Source organism: Xiphophorus couchianus, chromosome 11 (assembly GCF_001444195.1).
Source record: "Xiphophorus couchianus chromosome 11, X_couchianus-1.0, whole genome shotgun sequence".
NCBI lineage: Eukaryota > Metazoa > Chordata > Actinopteri > Cyprinodontiformes > Poeciliidae > Xiphophorus > Xiphophorus couchianus.
This window is the reverse complement of record NC_040238.1, coordinates 29,040,115-29,058,755: the sequence shown is the minus strand read 5'-3', so window position 1 is coordinate 29,058,755 and position 18,641 is coordinate 29,040,115. Positions and strand designations below refer to the sequence as shown.

General features: G+C 38.4%; 2 protein-coding genes across 19 annotated transcripts in view; one reads left to right on the top strand and one right to left on the bottom strand.

Moving 5' to 3' along the window:
- The window catches only part of nbeaa (neurobeachin a), a 104,801-nt gene extending 99,805 nt beyond the window's left edge, over positions 1-4,996 (top strand). For 11 of the 16 annotated variants that reach the window (XM_028031358.1, XM_028031357.1, XM_028031343.1 and 8 more), the window contains 8 exons: positions 159-351; positions 431-502; positions 822-977; positions 1,201-1,371; positions 1,467-1,568; positions 2,174-2,370; positions 2,453-2,604; positions 3,501-4,996. In XM_028031358.1, the coding sequence (XP_027887159.1) occupies positions 159-351; positions 431-502; positions 822-977; positions 1,201-1,371; positions 1,467-1,568; positions 2,174-2,370; positions 2,453-2,604; positions 3,501-3,591 (1,134 nt within the window). In that variant the 3' untranslated portion in view covers positions 3,592-4,996. The remainder of the gene's footprint in view (positions 1-158; positions 352-430; positions 503-821; positions 978-1,200; positions 1,372-1,466; positions 1,569-2,173; positions 2,371-2,452; positions 2,605-3,500) is intronic. The other 5 variants (XM_028031359.1, XM_028031356.1, XM_028031355.1 and 2 more) reach the window with 1 other exon arrangement.
- A 582-nt stretch (positions 4,997-5,578) lies between these two features.
- sertm1 (serine rich and transmembrane domain containing 1) lies at positions 5,579-18,338 on the bottom strand. Of its 3 annotated transcripts, none has more exons than XM_028031361.1 (3): positions 18,016-18,338; positions 6,940-7,257; positions 5,579-6,858 (listed from the first exon to the last, which is right to left on the bottom strand). In XM_028031361.1, the coding sequence occupies exons 2-3, from the start codon at positions 7,254-7,256 to the stop codon at positions 6,798-6,800; spliced, it is 378 nt and encodes a 125-aa protein (XP_027887162.1). In that variant the 5' UTR covers position 7,257; positions 18,016-18,338; the 3' UTR covers positions 5,579-6,797. The 3 variants fall into 3 exon arrangements, with proteins under 3 accessions (XP_027887162.1, XP_027887161.1, XP_027887165.1); XM_028031360.1 differs by having other exon boundaries at positions 6,940-7,261; positions 18,016-18,336; XM_028031364.1 differs by having other exon boundaries at positions 5,579-7,261; positions 18,016-18,333.
- Between the last annotated feature and the right edge of the window lie 303 nt (positions 18,339-18,641).

Sequence of the window (18,641 nt, the reverse complement as noted above, 5' to 3'; positions counted from 1 at the left end):
CACTAATTTACCTTTTCCCTCCCCTCCTTCTGTCCCATCTGTTCTGTCTTTCCCTATCCCTCCATCTCCAACCCTTCCTCCATTGTATTCCTTGACCTTCCCTCCTCTCTCTATCTCTCTTTCTCTATCTGTCCTTTCCTCTCTGTCTGTCTCACCAGTGTTTCCTTCCCCAGAGCCCTCTGATGTTTAAGGATCAGATGCAGCAGGATGTCATCATGGTGCTCAAGTTCCCCTCCAACTCTCCCGTCACACACGTTGCAGCCAACACGCTGCCCCACCTCAGCATCCCGGCGGCCGTCACTGTCACGTGTAGCCGGTTGTTTGCTGTAAACCGCTGGCACAACACAGTCGGTGAGCGATGCAGGAACTTTATTTTGTCTTGACAAAAATCCCTCATACAGAGATGTGACTGTAATATCTGTCCAATCAGGCCTCCGTGGTGCTCCAGGATACTCTCTAGAACAGGCTCATCATCTACCCATAGAAATGGATCCTCTCATAGGTCAGTGGACAAACATTTGTATAGCGGTTTTAAGAGGACAAATGCACTGTATCAGTATATCACTATATGATTTTGGTGTATCAACTCTAAAGGATGATATGAGCTAGTGTAGTTGAGCAGTTATTCCTGATTTATTAAGGAACAACAAAGATCTCCTTTTTGTCATTTCTATGTTCCTTTGTGTTTTCCATTTTCAAGTGGCTAGGTTCTCTGACAGTGTGATCAACTTAAAAAAGTATAATTTCTTCTTTTAAATGCTGAAGGTATGTTTATTTTGTCTTCCTTTTTGCATTGTTAACGTGCCTGTTCTTCCATGCAGCGAACAATTCAGGTGTGAACAAGCGACAGATCACTGACCTGGTGGACCAGAGTATCCAGATTAACACCCACTGCTTTGTGGTAACCGCCGACAACCGCTACATCCTGGTCTGTGGCTTTTGGGACAAGAGCTTCCGAGTTTATTCAACTGAAACTGGTTGGTGGGGTGGATATTTAACAAACATGTTTTGTTTTACTTAGCTTGTAAAGCTTGTTTCTTACAGATAGAAAGGATTTAGAAAAAAAATTGCTCATTCAACCTGCTTGTTTCTCATTCTACCATGGTTTATTTTTATCCCGGAGTTAAGCTGCCGTGACCTTCCATCGTGTTAGCAGAGAAGACGCACTGACTACAGCGTCCTCCCTCTTCCTCTCTGCAGGAAAACTAACCCAGATTGTTTTTGGCCACTGGGATGTGGTGACATGCCTGGCCCGGTCAGAGTCCTACATCGGAGGAGACTGCTACATCGTATCCGGCTCCAGAGACGCTACTCTTCTTCTGTGGTACTGGAGTGGACGACATCATATTATAGGAGATAACCCTAATAACAGTGAGTGAGGTCATAGTGGAGATGGTTGTTGTGAGTTATTCTGAGGATGTGAAGAGTTTAAAAGCTTGGCTTTTGTGATAATGTGTTTTCTCCAGGTGATTACCCGGCTCCCAGGGCGGTGCTGACGGGACATGACCATGAAGTGGTGTGTGTTTCTGTCTGTGCGGAGCTGGGACTGGTTATTAGTGGAGCCAAAGGTTTGTGACATTTATATATTCATCTGAAATCAAGCAAACACTCTAAATCACATGTCAAACTTGTGGCTGGCGTGCCAAATCTGGCTCGCCATAGCTTTTTATGTGGCCCTCTAGACTGCAGACACCAGATTACGTCAATCAGTCCCTCTAGTTTTACTGCTAACTCCCACCTGCAAGTAACACTATGTTTTATCTTTACTACCCTGCTGCCTCAGTCTTATTTGATGTCATTTTATAGTTCACAATCAATACGGCGCGTAACAAAAAGTCGCATTTAAGTGTAAATATTACAAAATTACTTGCAAATTTATCTAAATTAGCATCACAAAATCTATGATTTTGATTACAAAAAAAAAATCACAAAAGCAATCATGAAACCCTGGAGGGACTGATCAAAATTAACAATTTTTAAATATTTAATTTTAATAGGGACTTATTGAATGCACGGACTGCTATTTATTATTGTTTGAGCAGTCTGCTAATGGGTTTCAGCAATACATTCTGGCTCAACTGGCCCTCCAGAACATTTATGATCTTAATGCGGCCCATATGGTTATCTCTAAATAATTTGACATTACTAAGTTACTTTTTTTGGCACTCCCCAGAGGGCCCATGCCTGGTCCACACCATCACAGGCGACCTGTTGAGGGCCCTGGAGGGTCCGGAGCTTTGCATGCGGCCTCGCCTCATCTCCGTGTCCAGCGAGGGACACTGCATCATTTATTACGAGAGAGGTCGTTTCTGCAACTTCAGCATAAATGGCAAACTGCTGGCGCAAATGGAAGTCAACGATTCCTCTCGAGTAAGGCTGCCTTTGACGTAAACGGGATGTAGTTGTTCATCCACACATCGAACCTTGTTTAACCTCTCGCACCTCTCCTCAGGCCATTTTGTTGAGCAGTGACGGGCAGAACCTGGTGACTGGAGGGGACAACGGAGTGGTGGAGGTGTGGCAGGCCTGTGACTTCAAACAGCTTTACATCTATCCAGGCTGTGACGCCGGCATCCGGGCCATGGACCTCTCGCATGACCAGAGGTACACAGAAATGCAGGAAAAAGCAGGCTTAGTTCAAACGGAGCCATGAAGTCTGACCAGCTGAGCTTGAGAGACAAATGATTCTCATAAAGATCATCCCATTCCATACAGAGAGAAACACACTGCCTTAAAACTATTAGCCGGTTATTTCACCCTTGGCAACAACTTCCGTGATGAGTCTTTTAACATCGCTGTGGAGTTTTACTTAGAAAATTGCTCGAATTCATGGCTGTTGTTTACCTTGATCAATCATAGGTGGATTTCTCAGTTTGCTTCAGTTTGTTACCCTGCTATGTAACCCAAGGGCAGATGAGCTTAAGATCTGGACTTTGGCCGTCAGAGTTTTCTGGTGAAGAGCAGAATGGAAAGATTACAGCAAATCACTGTTAACTTGTAGAAGCCAGTCACTTCCATATTTTCTCCACTAACTCTCACTTTTGTAAAAACAAAGTATTACAATTGCTATTAGAATTTTCAAACTAATAGCTATCAGTTAATTTGTTTTGAATGTTTTTAACTTGCATAAGTGATTTCTTGATTCTGAAGGTCTGATAGTAATCTGTACTTGGTGTGGCTATTAAGATTGAACTTGACTTTTGTGATAAACAAAGGGTGTTAATCTTTCCACAAGGGACCAGGTTAGTTTGGATAATAATTTTGTCCTTGATAAAGTATATTTATTTACAAAATTATTTAAAAAGTGAAAAATTTAACTTTAAGGTAGTAAAGTTAAATGTGACATAAAAGTGAGAACAAGAAAACTGTAAGAATGGAAAATACTTTTTTTTCACAACTCTAATTATTTATTGTGTAATACACAAATGCCTCCTATTTCCTGTGAAAATGAGTCCCGTTGATGTTGCAGACATCTTTCTCCCATGTTTTCTGTCCCACAGGACTTTAATCACCGGCATGGCCTCTGGGAGCATCGTGGCGTTCAACATCGACTTCAACCGCTGGCACTACGAACACCAGAACAGGTACTGAGGCGGACGGCTTGAGTTGGACGAGGGAAGGAGTTCTGCATCGCTGCCGTGCCTCAGCAACACGAAGGGGGGAAACCACAGGTACCGAGACAAAGGAAAATTTAGTTTCAGACCTATAGGCTCTATTCCCTTGTATTGAGGATGCGACTGCGCTAGTGGGAATGGTCTCCTATGTGCACACGTGTGTAACCACAGACGCATAATAAGAAGATACGCACTGAAATCTGCTTCAATAATACAACACAGTGACTGCAATATAGGAGCAGAGAGCCAGTGAAACAGATGTCGATCCTCACGGGACAGATCGATTTCACTGTTCCTGGTACGTTTAAACCGTCACACATACTCAAGTCTTTTTTTCCTTTTGGTTTTTTTTTTTCTTGTTTGATTTCTGACGTCTCTGAGTTGTATTTGTTTATTATTTGGGTGAACTATAAATTCAAATTATTTTCTTGTCTCTAAACTAACGCACCAGCCTGTACCTGTTGTCCAGAAGTCGGTGAAATTGGCTTGATATTAAATTTTCCGCTGAAAAATTACACAGAGTGTTGATTTAGTTTTTATCTCGTTTAATTTTAATTGCCTAAGTTTTTTTTTAAACCCCAAATCAGATTTTATGTAAATAAGGCTCTTCTTCCTTCAGAGTTGCACTTGTTCTTTCACTACACAAACTGCGCTTCTCACCTTTAATTTATTAATGACTGGCTGTATGTAAAATACTGTGTAATAATTATTATAATGTCGACAAGACTGATGGTAAAAATGGTGGTATCAAGGATGGTGATTTAATTTTCCCTTTTTGTTCATTTTTGCTGGAGACAGTTATGACAAAGAGCTCTTTTTCCGTGCCACTGAAGATGACAAATATGAGACCGACATGATTTCCTTTGTATATTTGGTGATTGTTTTGTCAAATATGTACATACAGTCTTGATTCAAGCTTGGCAGGAGACTTACTGGGCTGAATGGGACCGAAAGTGCAAAGGAAACCTTCACATACCCACATTTGTTGATTATTTTAAGAAAAAAAAGGAAGAAAAAGAGAATCAACTAGTATGTTTTGTATCTGCACTTTGCACCAATCACATATTATTTATTAGCTTGGTTCTTTCTGGTCGGCTGCCTTCGGCTCCACTTTTTATTTAATTTTTCTTCCTTCGGGGATTATTTGTGCATTGATGTTTGTATTTAAAAACCGTTAAGCTCATGAGTGATTCTTCAGTTTTACAACCTCACAGTTGTAAGCAATATCATGATTCTGTAGCTGATAGAGAAGACGGCGGGCAGGGGGAGGAGAGAGGACGGCGTGTGACACGTACTGTATGTGTGAAGCCATCATGATCAAACGCGCACATGCACATACTCCTATTGACAGGTTCAAACTTACGTATCCAAAAAAAAAAAAAGCTTAAATATTTTTGGATCTATGAAACCGTAAAAAAAACTATTGTATTCATGTTTTATTGCAAAGATGTAAAATATGACATGTGTGAGTTGGGAAAAAAATCATAAGAAAAATAAAATATGCAAAGAATTTGAGGTCTGGACTTTTAATCTAGCACATTGTCTGTCTGTATGTCTTCTTATTTCCTTGAAAGGAGAAATGACTTCCAGTTGTATGAAAATACTGTGTTGAACCTTCAAGATACAGAACAGTTACTGATTATTGGATTCCATGTCGTTGTGTAAAAATCCTAAAAGAAGTGTTTTATTGCAGTAGCACAATTATTATAAAATTGAAAAATCCAAGTTAGGTTTGTGGGTGTGGAGGTGACCAACAGTATTTTATTTATTTTTTTAAAATTTCAATTAAACAATTTTTGGATATGACTGGATCAGGACAAATCATATTGTAATTTGTAAATTAATCAGGATATGATTTGCAAAGCTTCTAATTAGTATTGCAGACACTAATTGATTTAAATGTGGTACTCCTTGACTTCCTGCTTCATTGAGGTTTAAATATAACTCAAAATAAGAAACACAGAATCTGGGTTGATATTTACTATGCAAGCAATGGGTACTGAAAAACAACTACTCACTTGTTCATGATGACATTTCAAGCATTAATTGATAAACTTAAAACAACTAGAACAGTGAAAAACAAATTTATCTTGTGTTTCTATCACTATTTCTTATTTTAGTCTGTTTTTTCCTATATAAATTCAGTTACAACCTAAAATAAAAACAGGAAAAAAAATTGGTGGGAAAATTGCACGACAAAAGATTCTTTTAAACAAACATTACCGATGGGATTGACGAAAAGATTAAATATGTGCCTACTTCATGCGCAGCGTAAAGTACAGTTGAAGAGCTGTGGTGTTTTAGCTCAAAAGTTTGAAATATCTTGTAAAGATTTCTACACATTTACCTGAGTGCTGCTGTGATTTTCATGTTATTTTTTTCTTTCAAAACCAGGCTTAAGATAAGCCATGTTTATCTGGTTATCCAGATCCCTCCTATCCACTTCAACTCTAGTTCTCAAATGCTTTATATTTCCACCATCCTCAACTAGAACCATGTCTCTCTTTTTTCTTTTCAACTGTGCCAAACTAGCCAAACAGTACTTTGACTTGCTGAACAGGGGAAACAACCTTTGCCGGGTTGTCATCCTGGAGTACGGATAAGAGTTGACACCTGGAGAGAAACCTTGCGCTTCAGGTTCGTTGCAGACTGGCATCAGGTTCTACGGGAGCTGACAGGAGGCAGGAGGTATCGCAGGCAGATCTGCCTATCAAGGCCAGAAATTCATCCTGTAGTTTTTGCTACTTTTGACTTGTTCTGTTCTGTAAATGTTCTCCTCTGTGTAGCCTCCTGTCTTCACGCTACTGGGTGATATGTTGCCTTAGTGTGAATTCAAAGTATTTGCCACAGATGCACACTCATGTTTACAAAGTTCAGATATTTAATATTTCAGAATGCTGGGTTTTGCAGCGTAATCTACAGATATCAGGATATGATTTACAAAGCTTCTAAAGACAGAAAAAGTCAACACAAAAGGATAATTGTCTTTCACTTTGTGTTTTCCCTGCAATGGGAAAGTATTCACCAGGTTCATTTTTTTGTTGTTCAAGTCAGGTTGAGCAGGATATGTTGACTTTTAACCCTTGTAACCTCTGTGGTAGCTATGCAGATTGCATATAGACATCAGTGTCACTGAACCGCCAGGATTAAAATATTCATGCATGGGAGGATATTCTTATTCCATCAGCTGGTCTTGTGGAGTTTTCTTGTTGGTTTATTTGTTTGTTTTGCATGCATCCTCAGCCTGTAAAGAGAAAACGGCGCATTTATACATGAGTCTGCACGCTGCAAGCTTGCTCAGGTGGAGAGCACAGAGATGGTGGACCTCTGAGAGGAGATGCTGCAGATCTCCATGTTGGTGAAGGAGCTCCCTCCCTCGCTGCTGCAGTCGGGGACCGAGGAAGATGATGAGATGATGTTCTTCAGCCTGTGGAGGGAGATGATGAGCAGCGTCAGCAGGAACACCAGCAGGCCGAGGAAGAGCCACACGTAGACATAGACGTTGCCCTGGCGACCTCCTGGGGACGATGCAGCCGCCGACGTGGAGGCGGACGTCGGGGAGAAACGGAGAAAAGTCCCATTGTCTATCGGGGTGACTCCGGTCTTGTTGTTGTCCACCAGCAGGACGTCCATTCCCGACATTCTGGCTGACATTATGACATGGAGGAAAAGAAAGAAAGATGATTTTTTATTGCCAAGCATAATTACTGCTGGACTCTTTTGAGTCCAGCATTAATTATTTAAATGACCTTGAGGCTTTCTTTTTCACAATGTCTGATATTACTGACAAAAGAGCTTTCACTAATATTCTTGTCTAACTTCCAATTGGCCTTTACTTATATGAAAGGCATACCCAGAATTCTCCTTCACTTCAGAATTTACAATACACACAAAAAAATTTTTTTAAATATTTTCCTTCAAGCCTGAGGTAACATGAGATGAAATTCAGGAAAACTGATGAAACTGAGTATTTGTTGACAAAACAACTATTAGCTGTGCAAAAATAAGTAGGCATAGAAAATTAGTGGATGGATGCAAAACATCTGACAATCCACAGCCCACTATGAAGAACTGTGGTAACATCATGAGTTGAGGATGCTTTTCATAAGCAGGTATATGAAGGCTGGTGAGATATAATATGAATGTACTGTGAAAGACTTGACACTGTCAGAGATTCACCTGGCAGGACAACAACCTAAACCCAGCTGAAAATTTGGGTTACAGACACTCCACTCAGTTTAACACAGCTTGAGCTATCTTGAAAAAAAAAAGAACATTTTAGTTTCTTGATGTGCAAAGATGTAAACTGTTCAGATTATTTGCAAAACCTTTAGGATGTTGTATATCATTTGCCATCTAATTAGAAATTAGCCAGATCTATGGATTGTTTAATCACTTAAAATCTAATTAATATTCATAGAAATTTGTAATTGTCCTAAATTGAAGTGTGAAAAAGTTATGCAAGGTAACATGTTAAATTATTGCTGATGAAAAAACACATTTCACACAGAAAATTATTCAAATTAATACAATTTCCGCATTTTTATTTCATGTGAAAAAAATGTGAACGTCTATGCTTAGTATAAAACTGTATTTTAAAAAGAACCTGGTTAAAGATCAAAATGACATAATACTTGTCAACATACAGTACAAACTAAAATGAATAACTTCTTTCAACCATATAAGTAAATGACACCTACTTCAGTTAAGAACCATTCTTCCCCCACTATTTTAATGAACAGCAGGGGGAGTGCTTGTAACATTGAAAGCCTGTCAGACCTCTTGCCTCCAGCAATGTCTCCTCATAAATGAAGGCATTATCTGATGAAATTAAACCCTCATAATCAGCTTTCACAATGACATCCGAGCGGCAGCCTTCCTCCTCTGTGTATTAATACTGCTCGTAATGTTCCATCACAAATCACTGCTCAGAACCGAGTGTGAGGACCAAGGAGACGTCTGTTAGAGGAGAGAGAGGCTGATTTGTATTTGGTTCACGGCGTTCTTGTGTCTTGACTTGATCTATGACAGGGAGGAGAGAGACACTTCAAAGGGAGGAATAAATGACCATGACAAGAATGAAAGCAAAAGGTCAGCACACACTTTTCATCTTGCACTGGTGTGTGCGTCCACTTTGCTCTTATCTGTCAGCTAAGTCCCCCCCCCCCCCTCCTTTATTTTCCTCTCTCTCTCCATTTCATTATTCATTTTCAGCATGGCCCATATAGCCTCCATTCCTGGCCACTTGCATGATATTCAGTGGAGAGTGGTGAAATATATTTTTGCTCTCCACAAGCCGTTTGAACTACATTAACTGCATGTGTGGGCCCCCATTAACAGAGCATTTTCAATATTTATGTGCAGAAGGGAAAGGTAGCAAATAGAAAAAAAAAACACTATCAAACACTAAATGCATTTTAGAAAGGTTTCCAATTTCTGATGGCTAGAGTTGTTACCAATTGTTTTTACAAATATTGATGCTCTGAGTTGGGAGAATGACACTGGAAAATTCATAATCAGACTTTTAAATTTGTGTTTAAATCAGAAACTAGATTAAGTTCTGGACTAACATGCAAGATACAAATCTGGTTATTTACTAGAAGCATTAGCAATCAGCATCATTAATTGCAGGTGGGTGATAATTACACGCATCGACACGTTACTCGCTCTCTATTTACTTTGAGGAATATATATTCAAATCATGTTGATTACATTAGTATTGCAAAGTAACTTTCAGTACATTGGTCATAGGAGTTGGTGTGAGCTTGAACTTCTCAACACGCATAATACAAGACTTTATAACCTTTCAAAAGGTTATTTTTGGAACATGTTATGTTAATGAATGTTTATATAAGACTCTGCACAAATAATTCCTAAATTTCTCAGACACATTTCCATTTATGACATACATAGGGTTCCCAACTGGTCTGTTGAAATGAGCTGTTTAGTCAATCTGGAGTCCAAATACCCATTGATTAGGTTTAACTGTAACATTTTCTTTTCTAAAATACATTAATAACACATGATACATTGTGATACCTGTATTTTATAAAATTTTCTAATGTTCTCTATGAGGAAAAAAGGAAGGATTTCTACGAAAATGGTAAAGTGCCAACAGTCCTGAGGAATTTAAGCAATGAGATAGACGACAATGTAACTATGACTTCCACTATTAGCACAATGGAATATTAGGTTAAGTCAATATTGTTATACTGCAGTACAATACTGCATGTAAAGGTCATGTTCAAATGCATAAGTGTCAGCAGTTGTCATTGTTCAATTAGCTTAAGTAGGTAACTTGGAGGGAACTTTGTAACTAAAACAAGTTCACCCGAGTCTCACAAAATCCTTCTATTCGTTGGAATTGTTGCCAAGGGACTGGCACCTTTAGTTAGTCAAAAAGTAAAATAATCAGAAAGTAGAGAAGACAAACCCTACCTTGCAAATAACACCAACAGGCAGAGGAAGTTTGAGTGAGAGAAGCAGGATACAGTCAGAAGGCAAGAGATAATTTCATAGCAGAGTTGTCAGCGAAATACCCAGATAAACGTAGGAGCTCACAGTTTACAGAGTCACTGAATATTTGCTCTCACAAAGCACTGCCTGTTTACCCAAAGCTCCTCCTCAAAGCAGGTCTTACATTTTAAACATTTTCATTAACATCAAAAATATAAAATATTACTTTAATGGGACTCAGTAAAATCTATTTTACTGGAATTGTTATTAAGTGAAGTACCACTGTGTAAAAGTGCCAAATTATTTACCCATTTGCTTTTCTAAATTATGCTGTAGGGCATTATGTGACTACAGTGAAATTAACATTTATTTTAAGCAAGATTACAAAGAAGTAAACCTTGATTTGATATAGAAATGTATTTCTCATTGAAAACAAAACACCATGTTTACACATTTGTATGTTCTGTGATGAGTGGATCCACCTGAAACAATAAGCTGAGTAACTGTGATACAACCTACTCTTTCCAACCAAACGAGACAGTAGTTAAACCTCTGTGCTTTAGACAGAAGGTGAAAAGATGTGTAAGAGCGAATCCATAAAAAATACCCAACTACCAGCTACGTTATATTATTATTGGTCCTATTAAGCTAAATTTTGCACAGAGTCATATCATCTATTATTGTCGCTCCCCCAAGTTTGACAATTTCATCAAATGGATTATGAAGTCTTTTGAATACACTTATAGGAGATTATGGAACTTTTCTGTGAACATCACCAGCTTCATGTGGAAGAAAACTTGCAGGAAGCTTAAGTGATCCTCCCTGTCCCCAAACTGTTTTATTTTAGACTTTTTTCAGTTCCTTTCATCTATTTCTCTCTGGGTCGTGTATTTGACAAGAACTCTACTCTCTTTAATTTGAAGCCCAAAGTAGCTTCAGGCAGGCACACAGCATAATGAGGATGGATGAGTTGGGTTGCCTTGTTTCTTTTTTCGACTGGGCGCTCTTTTGTCCATACTCTTGTTTTCTTTATCAAATGCTCCCCATAATCAAACTGGGCCAATCATTTGTTTGCATAGTTTGTTTCTCATAATTTACAGAAACCTCACAAACAGAAAGTGACATTTTGTTCATAAAAAGATTTATCCGTCTACTTTTGAAGTATATCCTATAATTTCTTTATCAAAGGGTCTCCTTTGATACCTTTCCAAGGTCTCAACCTTTGCCCTCACCTTCTTTCCACACCCCCTCTTTGCTGCTCTGTATACACTGAGGTCCTACATGATGCGTTGTTGTCAAATCAGTGATGAAGCTTGTTTATTGTGCACTGAAGTGGCTGATAATTGTGCCTAATGATGCTTTTTGTATCCAGGCAACGACGTACGCACGGTTCTTTTTCAAGCTAATCTACTTTAAGAGGGCAAGCCGTACAGTCCCAGAGAGGCTGAAGAGGTTAGACGTGCATTCACACGCCTGCCTACGCACCGTAAATACCGCTGGTTTTAATTTCCCAAGGAAAAGCAGGAACTGTAAGGTAGGGTACATGAGGACACTGAGGAAAAAGCTTAATCATTTTTAGATTTTTTTCTTCTCTACTGTGTATCGCCTTCAAATGTATAAATCAAATCTGTGACATAACCTGCTCTCTATTCCTGAATTTGAAGGAAGGAGTGAGCGCTTGAGTGAAGATGGGAGTTAAATTGCTCCTTGAAGAGCAACCTTGCATCAGACAGAAGATCAGTGTTTTGCTGCAGTCTGCAAGACTCAGTTGTTATTCTGTCTTCTTTTTCTTAAAGGTGTATGACCCTCAGAGAGCGATCTGGCTGTCATTTGTCTCTCTTCTGTTTCAGCTACAATAAAAGAAACTAAACAATATTGTTTCCCAAGTAGAAATGCACCAATGAGATTAGAGACAAAATTCTAATATCTGCAATTTAGGAACATTTTGATCTTCTCACAAAAAGCTTTAAGAGTTGGAATTTACAGCATTTAATATGTTTTTAGCCAAACTTCTGCAATGAGGGATCATTAATTGTTTTACATAAGTTGCAAAAGCAATGACACTCTTTCTGTGAGACCTGTTCCTGTAATCAGGATTTTATTCAGTTTGATTTTGAATTTGCATTGTAAGCAGTCATTAGCATTTAATATTAGCAGCTGGCACAATTGTCCCAGATAGCATTACTTATATATAACCCTAAATGTCTTTCAACAAGTACCCCTAAATACATTTTAAGTAGTCTTTGTGTATATATATATATATATATATATATATATATATATATATATATATATATATATATATATACTGTATATACAGTACAGACTAAAGGTTTGGACACACCTTTCTAACTCAATGGGTTTTCTTTATTTTCATGACTATTTATAAGGCAAGAAATCCCACTTATTAACCTGACAGGGCACATCTATGAAGTGAAAACCATTTCAGGTGACTACCTCTTGAAGCTCATCAAGAAAATGCAGAGTGTGTGCAAAGCAGTAATCACAGCAAAAGGTTGCTACTTTGAATAAACTAGAATATAAGGGATATTTTCAGTTGTTTTACACTTTTTTGTTTAGTGCATATTTACACATGTGTTATTCATAGTTTTGATGCTTTCAGTGTGAATCTACAATGTCAATAGTCATGAAAATAAAGGAAACTCATTGAATTAAAAGGTGTGTCCAAACTTTTGGTCTGTACTGTGTATATATATATACAATAAAAGTCGGTGCTCACAAGCAGTTTCCTGTAGATTGCCCCAGCTGTGCTTCAAGTGTTCACTCATCTCATGTGATCGGAGTTCAGCATGCTATAGTCATTTACGATGCCGTTCTCAAGAGTGATGTTGAGTCTCTTAAAAAAAAAAGAAGAAAAAAAAAGGCCGGAATTAACCTTTACCACAAGTGCTCGACTGCTGTTTTAAAGCAGTAGTGTTTGAAAATATTTTTCAAACACTACCTGGATGAACCCTGAATGAAGCTTTTTAAAACAACTCTTGTCAGAGAGACCTGGTTCATTTATTGGAAAAAGAATCCCCAGCGGCCGATCAATGATGAGGGTATATCAAAATGAAAATCAGACAATTATCGTCACAAGCTGGTTTCTCAGGGCATCATTACTGTAAACTAATGAAAACACTGCATACAGCATCTCTGCCTCTTCAAATATCTCTATTTTTAGTCAAACCAGAGAGGCTTGTCATACTGTATCTACATGGCCCTGACTCTTAAAGAAGGAAATATTTGTGATTAATTTGCAGCTCTTAAGCTAGTACTGCTATCACATCTAGCGTAAGCTGTGAAAGGGATCAGAACTACTCCCTGTTTTCATACTTAACCTTCAAAATGACCCACAGTCTGAAGCAGTGAAAGTTCAAGTCTTTTCCAAATAAACACAGAGAAGCATTTAAATACACTGCAAGATTTACTTTTGTGTAGCCACTGACTGCAAATTAATTAATTGTCTTTAGTCTTTTGAGTGAAAATTTGCCAATGTGAATTACCAGCCTGTTTTACAATCTGTGTATGTATGTTTCACAAACTTGTATATGATTTTAAATAATTTGTTTAAATATACTTGAGTAGATACCGTATTTCATACTTTATACCAGATGAAATATTTCTCCAGCAGCAGATTTTGCAAGTAGCTGAAATATGGTCTTTCAATCGGGTCTCATGGGATGACAATGATAAAAAGCCTGTTAATTATATTTGATGAACATAATTTTGAGTGACCCTGAGCACCATTTTCAAAGCAAGCCATTTGAGTGGGAGGCTTCTTTTATTCTTGCAAAATATCAGTCTTTTATGAGCCAAAACAGAAAGAAAAATAAGTCAAAATGAATAATCCATCTCCAGTTTGTATTGGAGGTGGTCAGAGTTTTTGTTTCATTTTAGAATGTGGTTGAGGTTTCTGAACATAAACAAACAGGAAAGGAAGCCATAAAGAAAGTTCAAGAAAAAAATCAAATGCAAAAAAAAAGAACTAACTTGGACAGAAGACTAACAACCAGTGTGTTTTTCTTCGGCAACTCTCCCTTTGCTCTCCAAATATAGACATAAATGCCTTTTAAAACCCAAATAGACTACTTTGGCATGTTGTAATAGGGTTATTTGAACACAGGGATGTAAAATTAGAAAGAAGAGGATCCATCTGTTTGCGCTTGATGAACTGAGAAACTGGTGACTCAAGTTAGCAAATTTTCAGCTTGACACTCAAAGATCAAAAAAACTGAAAGCAAATCTTACAGTGTATTCAAATGTTTCTCTGTGTTTACTTGGAAAGAATTCAACTTTCACTGCTCCAGACTGTGGGTCATCCTGAAGGTTAAGTATGAAAACAGGGAGTAGCTTTGATCCCATACACAGGTTGCACTAGATATGATAGTGGTAACAGTGTCTGAATTACCTCCTCAGAGTGTCACCAGATTCTGTAGATGCCTGGTAATGAGCCGTTTTTTTATTTATTTATAAAAGACTGGACCCATGATCTAGAGCGTGCAAACAGAATTACAGTTTTTAGTTCTTTTCAAAATTACCTTGATCCCTTTTTGCTATGCGGCAACTATTTGTTCACAGAACTCAGATTTGATAATATTTTCAAAGCCTGAGAATCTTCTCTAAAAGAGCAACTTGAAAATAAAAAAACATTCCTCATATTTAAGAGTCTGTTAACCTTTGTTAAATATTTTTTCAGTTAAATTTGCAAAGCCATCTTCCGGGTCCTTCTTCACCCAGTGCTGAAGGTAAATGTTGACTCTCAAACAGATGAAAGGACGTCTAACAAGGACAATATATTTTGACTCTGATCTCTGCTGCTCTTGCACTTCTCTTTCAGCGTCTTGAAAACCAGCGTGTCTTCAGTTTGTGAAGGCCTGCCTACAGGAGCAGAAGCTTCTGAAGCTGCTACTGCTCTATTGAAATAAATACGTTGATTGAGCACCATTCCCTTAGATTAAACATCCCTGGGCTTCACATTCTGTGACCTGAATTCCAATCCTTCTTAATCAAGTCATAAAGAAAAATCTATTCGCTTCACTAGAAAAGTTAAGCTTTTTCGCCTCATATTTTTAGTCAGTTCGGGTTGTCAGCTTTCTGATTTCCATTTTTTTCTTGTTGCATTAAATATCCCAGCCTGGAGCCCATCAGGGGCTCCGATGAAGTACTCCTGCTTTTCATTCATAGAAAGGCCTTCTTTTGTCAGCTATTTTACTGCTGTCAAGTCCATGAAACTTGCTTGGCTACCTCTGAAAAATCTCTTCCAGAAGTTATGTAGATTTAAACTTTGGCATGTTTGGTCTCCCGTATGCCTGTATGTACAGTGAGCTCTGACGCTTAATGCTCAAACTTCTTTTTCATCTGCTCAGGCTCCTCAAACAGCCCCATCCTCTAGTGAAGTACATTCAGCCAAAACTCCTCTTGAGACTTCATGCCGCATAGCTTCCTCCGCTCCACTTTCTCAATCTGTCTTCTGTACACTTCTCATTTCTTCCCTCCATCTCTGTGTAATCTTCTTCAATGTCACTGCTTTATACATATTCAGCTTAAGTTAACGTTCTAATATTCTTCCTGCAGAAATATCCTTAAAAAAGAAAAGGAGAATCATTCTTTTTTACAGACCTTCCTGAACCTCTTCCACAAGATAAAATAAGAAATGCTGGTGAGTTACACTGTCCAATAATTTTAATTTCAGCAGGTTGTGTTTTGATTTTACATGAGTGTGATCATTTAAGATGACAGCATAAGTAGCTTGTAAAGGCTAGCACTAGCCACACCTTGACCAAAGAATTAGTAAAAAAAAATTCAACATAAACAGGCTAAGAAACTTAATTTATCTCTATGTTATACCTCCATCACACTAATCCATTTCGGCCTTTCATTTCCATGGTTTTTAATATGATTCAATGTTTTGCTATGGCTTAAATGATTTTAAGCAGAGCTTGTTTAATCAAATTTCTCTTTAAAGAAAACTATGTGCAAACTTTTGGATGTTTTTGATATTGGTTTCACAATGAATGCAAACATTTGCACTTTTATTGACATTTCTCCTTATTTCTGTTTTTAATTTGTCATTTAATGCTTTATTATTGTTATTATTATCATTATTATTATTATTATTATTAGTAGTAGTAGTAGTAGTAGTAGTATTTCTCACAGTTAAGTCAGAGGCAAATGGTCTGTCTGGGACTCCCTGATGTTTCTAATTAAACCTTTGCATATCTCCTACACAAAGTAGCTCTTGAGATTACTCTAATTGTAACAATCCATGCTTGTAGGGTTGACCAATATTTATTGAATTGCAAACATCCCAGAGGTGCCCATTCTCAGTGTCTGATCAGGCCTGGTGTTAGATCTTTCATTCATGAATAATTTACGAGATCTAGATGTGGCCAAATGTCACGGCATTTGGGCCATTTCCTCTGAGTGCATCGAGTGTGTTCATACTTTCTCATGCTGTATTTCCACTGCATGGCTGAAAAATAAAAAATACAAAAACCGAGCCTAAGGCAGAGATACTGGGAAGGTTCCTAATCAGTGCATATGTTCACACACCTATAATAAATGTAAAAACTTTCCCTCCCTTGCAGATTTGCAGCTTCAACTCAAATAGCAGATTCATCTTAAAAAGCAGGAGATAAAAGTCGACTGAATTCCAACCATGTTAAGCATCCCATCTTTTGAGCCAGATCAACTGAAAACAGACTTCAGGCTCAACCTCATGAATTCCAAACGACTCCTGCAGCCCCAAATACCACAGATAACCCTCGCAGGGGTCGGAGATATGCAGGGATGATCAAAGTATAAAGAAAAGTGATGCTTCAGTCAGCATCACACGCCTTAATGCATTTTCTTTTGTTAAATAACAATGGTTTTCTCTCCAATTTGGATTGACAATAAAGAACCAACAGGGCTCCTGGTTTAGAAGAACAGATGATTTTCAATGGGATCTACAGACAATAGTCTTAGCAGTTTATTCATTGCTTTTTTACCCCTTTTTTAACATATGAATGACACAATCTCCCGGTAGCACACCTGAATGCACTCAGAGCCGCAGCAGGGGTCGAGCACCTCTGTAAGCGGGGCTGTTATCTGATTCTCAGATATTCAGGGCATTAAAGTACGTAGATTTCAAAAGGCGCAAATTGGGACGAAAAGAGCTGCTATATGCTTATGATAATCGGCAGCAAGGTAAAATGAGCCGAGACCCACGCAGACTGTTAGGTTCTGTGATCTGTCTGAATAGCAAGCGTTGGACGTTTTCTTTTCTTTTTTTTTTTTTTGGGTCAGTGGCCAGTGTTGGTAATGAGCTGTATTGCTTTGATGTGCGTGTGCGTTTTGTATCATCCTCCTGTTAAAACATACTTTTACACATTCTTCTCATATCTGATAATTACCCCTTACGCTTTGGAGTGTAACTGCAACTTTAAGTTTGATACCACCACGGTGTCTTTGAGCAGCCCATTTACTTTCTGTTTATTATAGTCCACAGTCATGCAACATTTTAAACACAAACAAAACCTTGTTTTGTTCTCGTTACTCTAAAAGGACACTTCCATTTCTTCCTCTCCCTCTAGGGATGCAATTGCCCCAATCATCACCACTTTTTTCTCTCTTCCACTGCCCCATTAAAAGTGTCTTCTTTTCCCCAAGTTGGTGGAAAGATGCATATATGAATATTTTCCCCCTCACTTACATTAACCTTGTTTACTAGATCCAGCAACTCAGGGAACCATTAGTGTTCATTTTCCCTGATTTTCTCCCTGATCTCATCCAACACCACACTACTGCTACTCTTGTTTGGAAACCCCAGCGAACCCCTTTTGCATAATAAATTAGCCTCTTTCTTTGCTCATATTTCCTCTCACTAAACAATTTGTAAACTTCACATTTAATACCTGGATTATTTCAAAACACATGACAAAAAAAAAGAAAAGTTACAGACCTTAATACGTGCAGTTTATCTTCTCTTTGCTCACTTAGTGCAGAAATCCATCCTGTCTTCAGGCTTGCAGCAGAGTAAACTAGATCTGCCTCCCCACAGATTTCCCCTGTTTCTTCCCGTCTCCTTCTCTGTCATTCAGTGCAGACAGGCTCTACAGCTGGAGTGGACACTGACGAATGTGGGTCGTCTCTATGAATGGACACACACAAACAAATGGCCCTGTCTAACAGGGGCTGTAGTGAAGCTGATTTTCTCCTGGAGAAGTGCTGGAGAGAGAAGAAGAGGCGGTTTAGTGCTCATTCTACTCCCATCCCCACTCCCTGTGACTCTCTTGTCTCCACCCTCCCCGCTCTCCTCTCTGCTTGCTCGTCACCTTCAATAACGATCGCACCAACAGTGAAATGTTCCTCTGTGTTGTGTTTGTGCCCGTTTTCCCAAAGCAGAGATGGCACCTTGCAGAAGTATTCACTCCCCTTGACCTTTTACCTATTTGTTGATGTGACAGCTACAAACTTCTATACACTTCGTCAAGTTCTGCGGCTAAGATGGACTACTTACTATCCAAAATACTATATGAGCGTTAAGCAGAAGGAAAGTGACACAGAATTTTTTACATTTTTGACCAA

Coding starts and splice junctions, on each gene's coding strand:
- sertm1 (XM_028031361.1), bottom strand. CDS start 7,256: ATGTCGGGAATGGACGTCCTGCTGGTGGACAACAACAAGACCGGAGTC. Junction 6,859..6,939: donor TGCAGCATCTCCTCTCAGAG/GTCCACCATCTC, acceptor TTCTCTTTACAG/GCTGAGGATGCATGCAAAAC.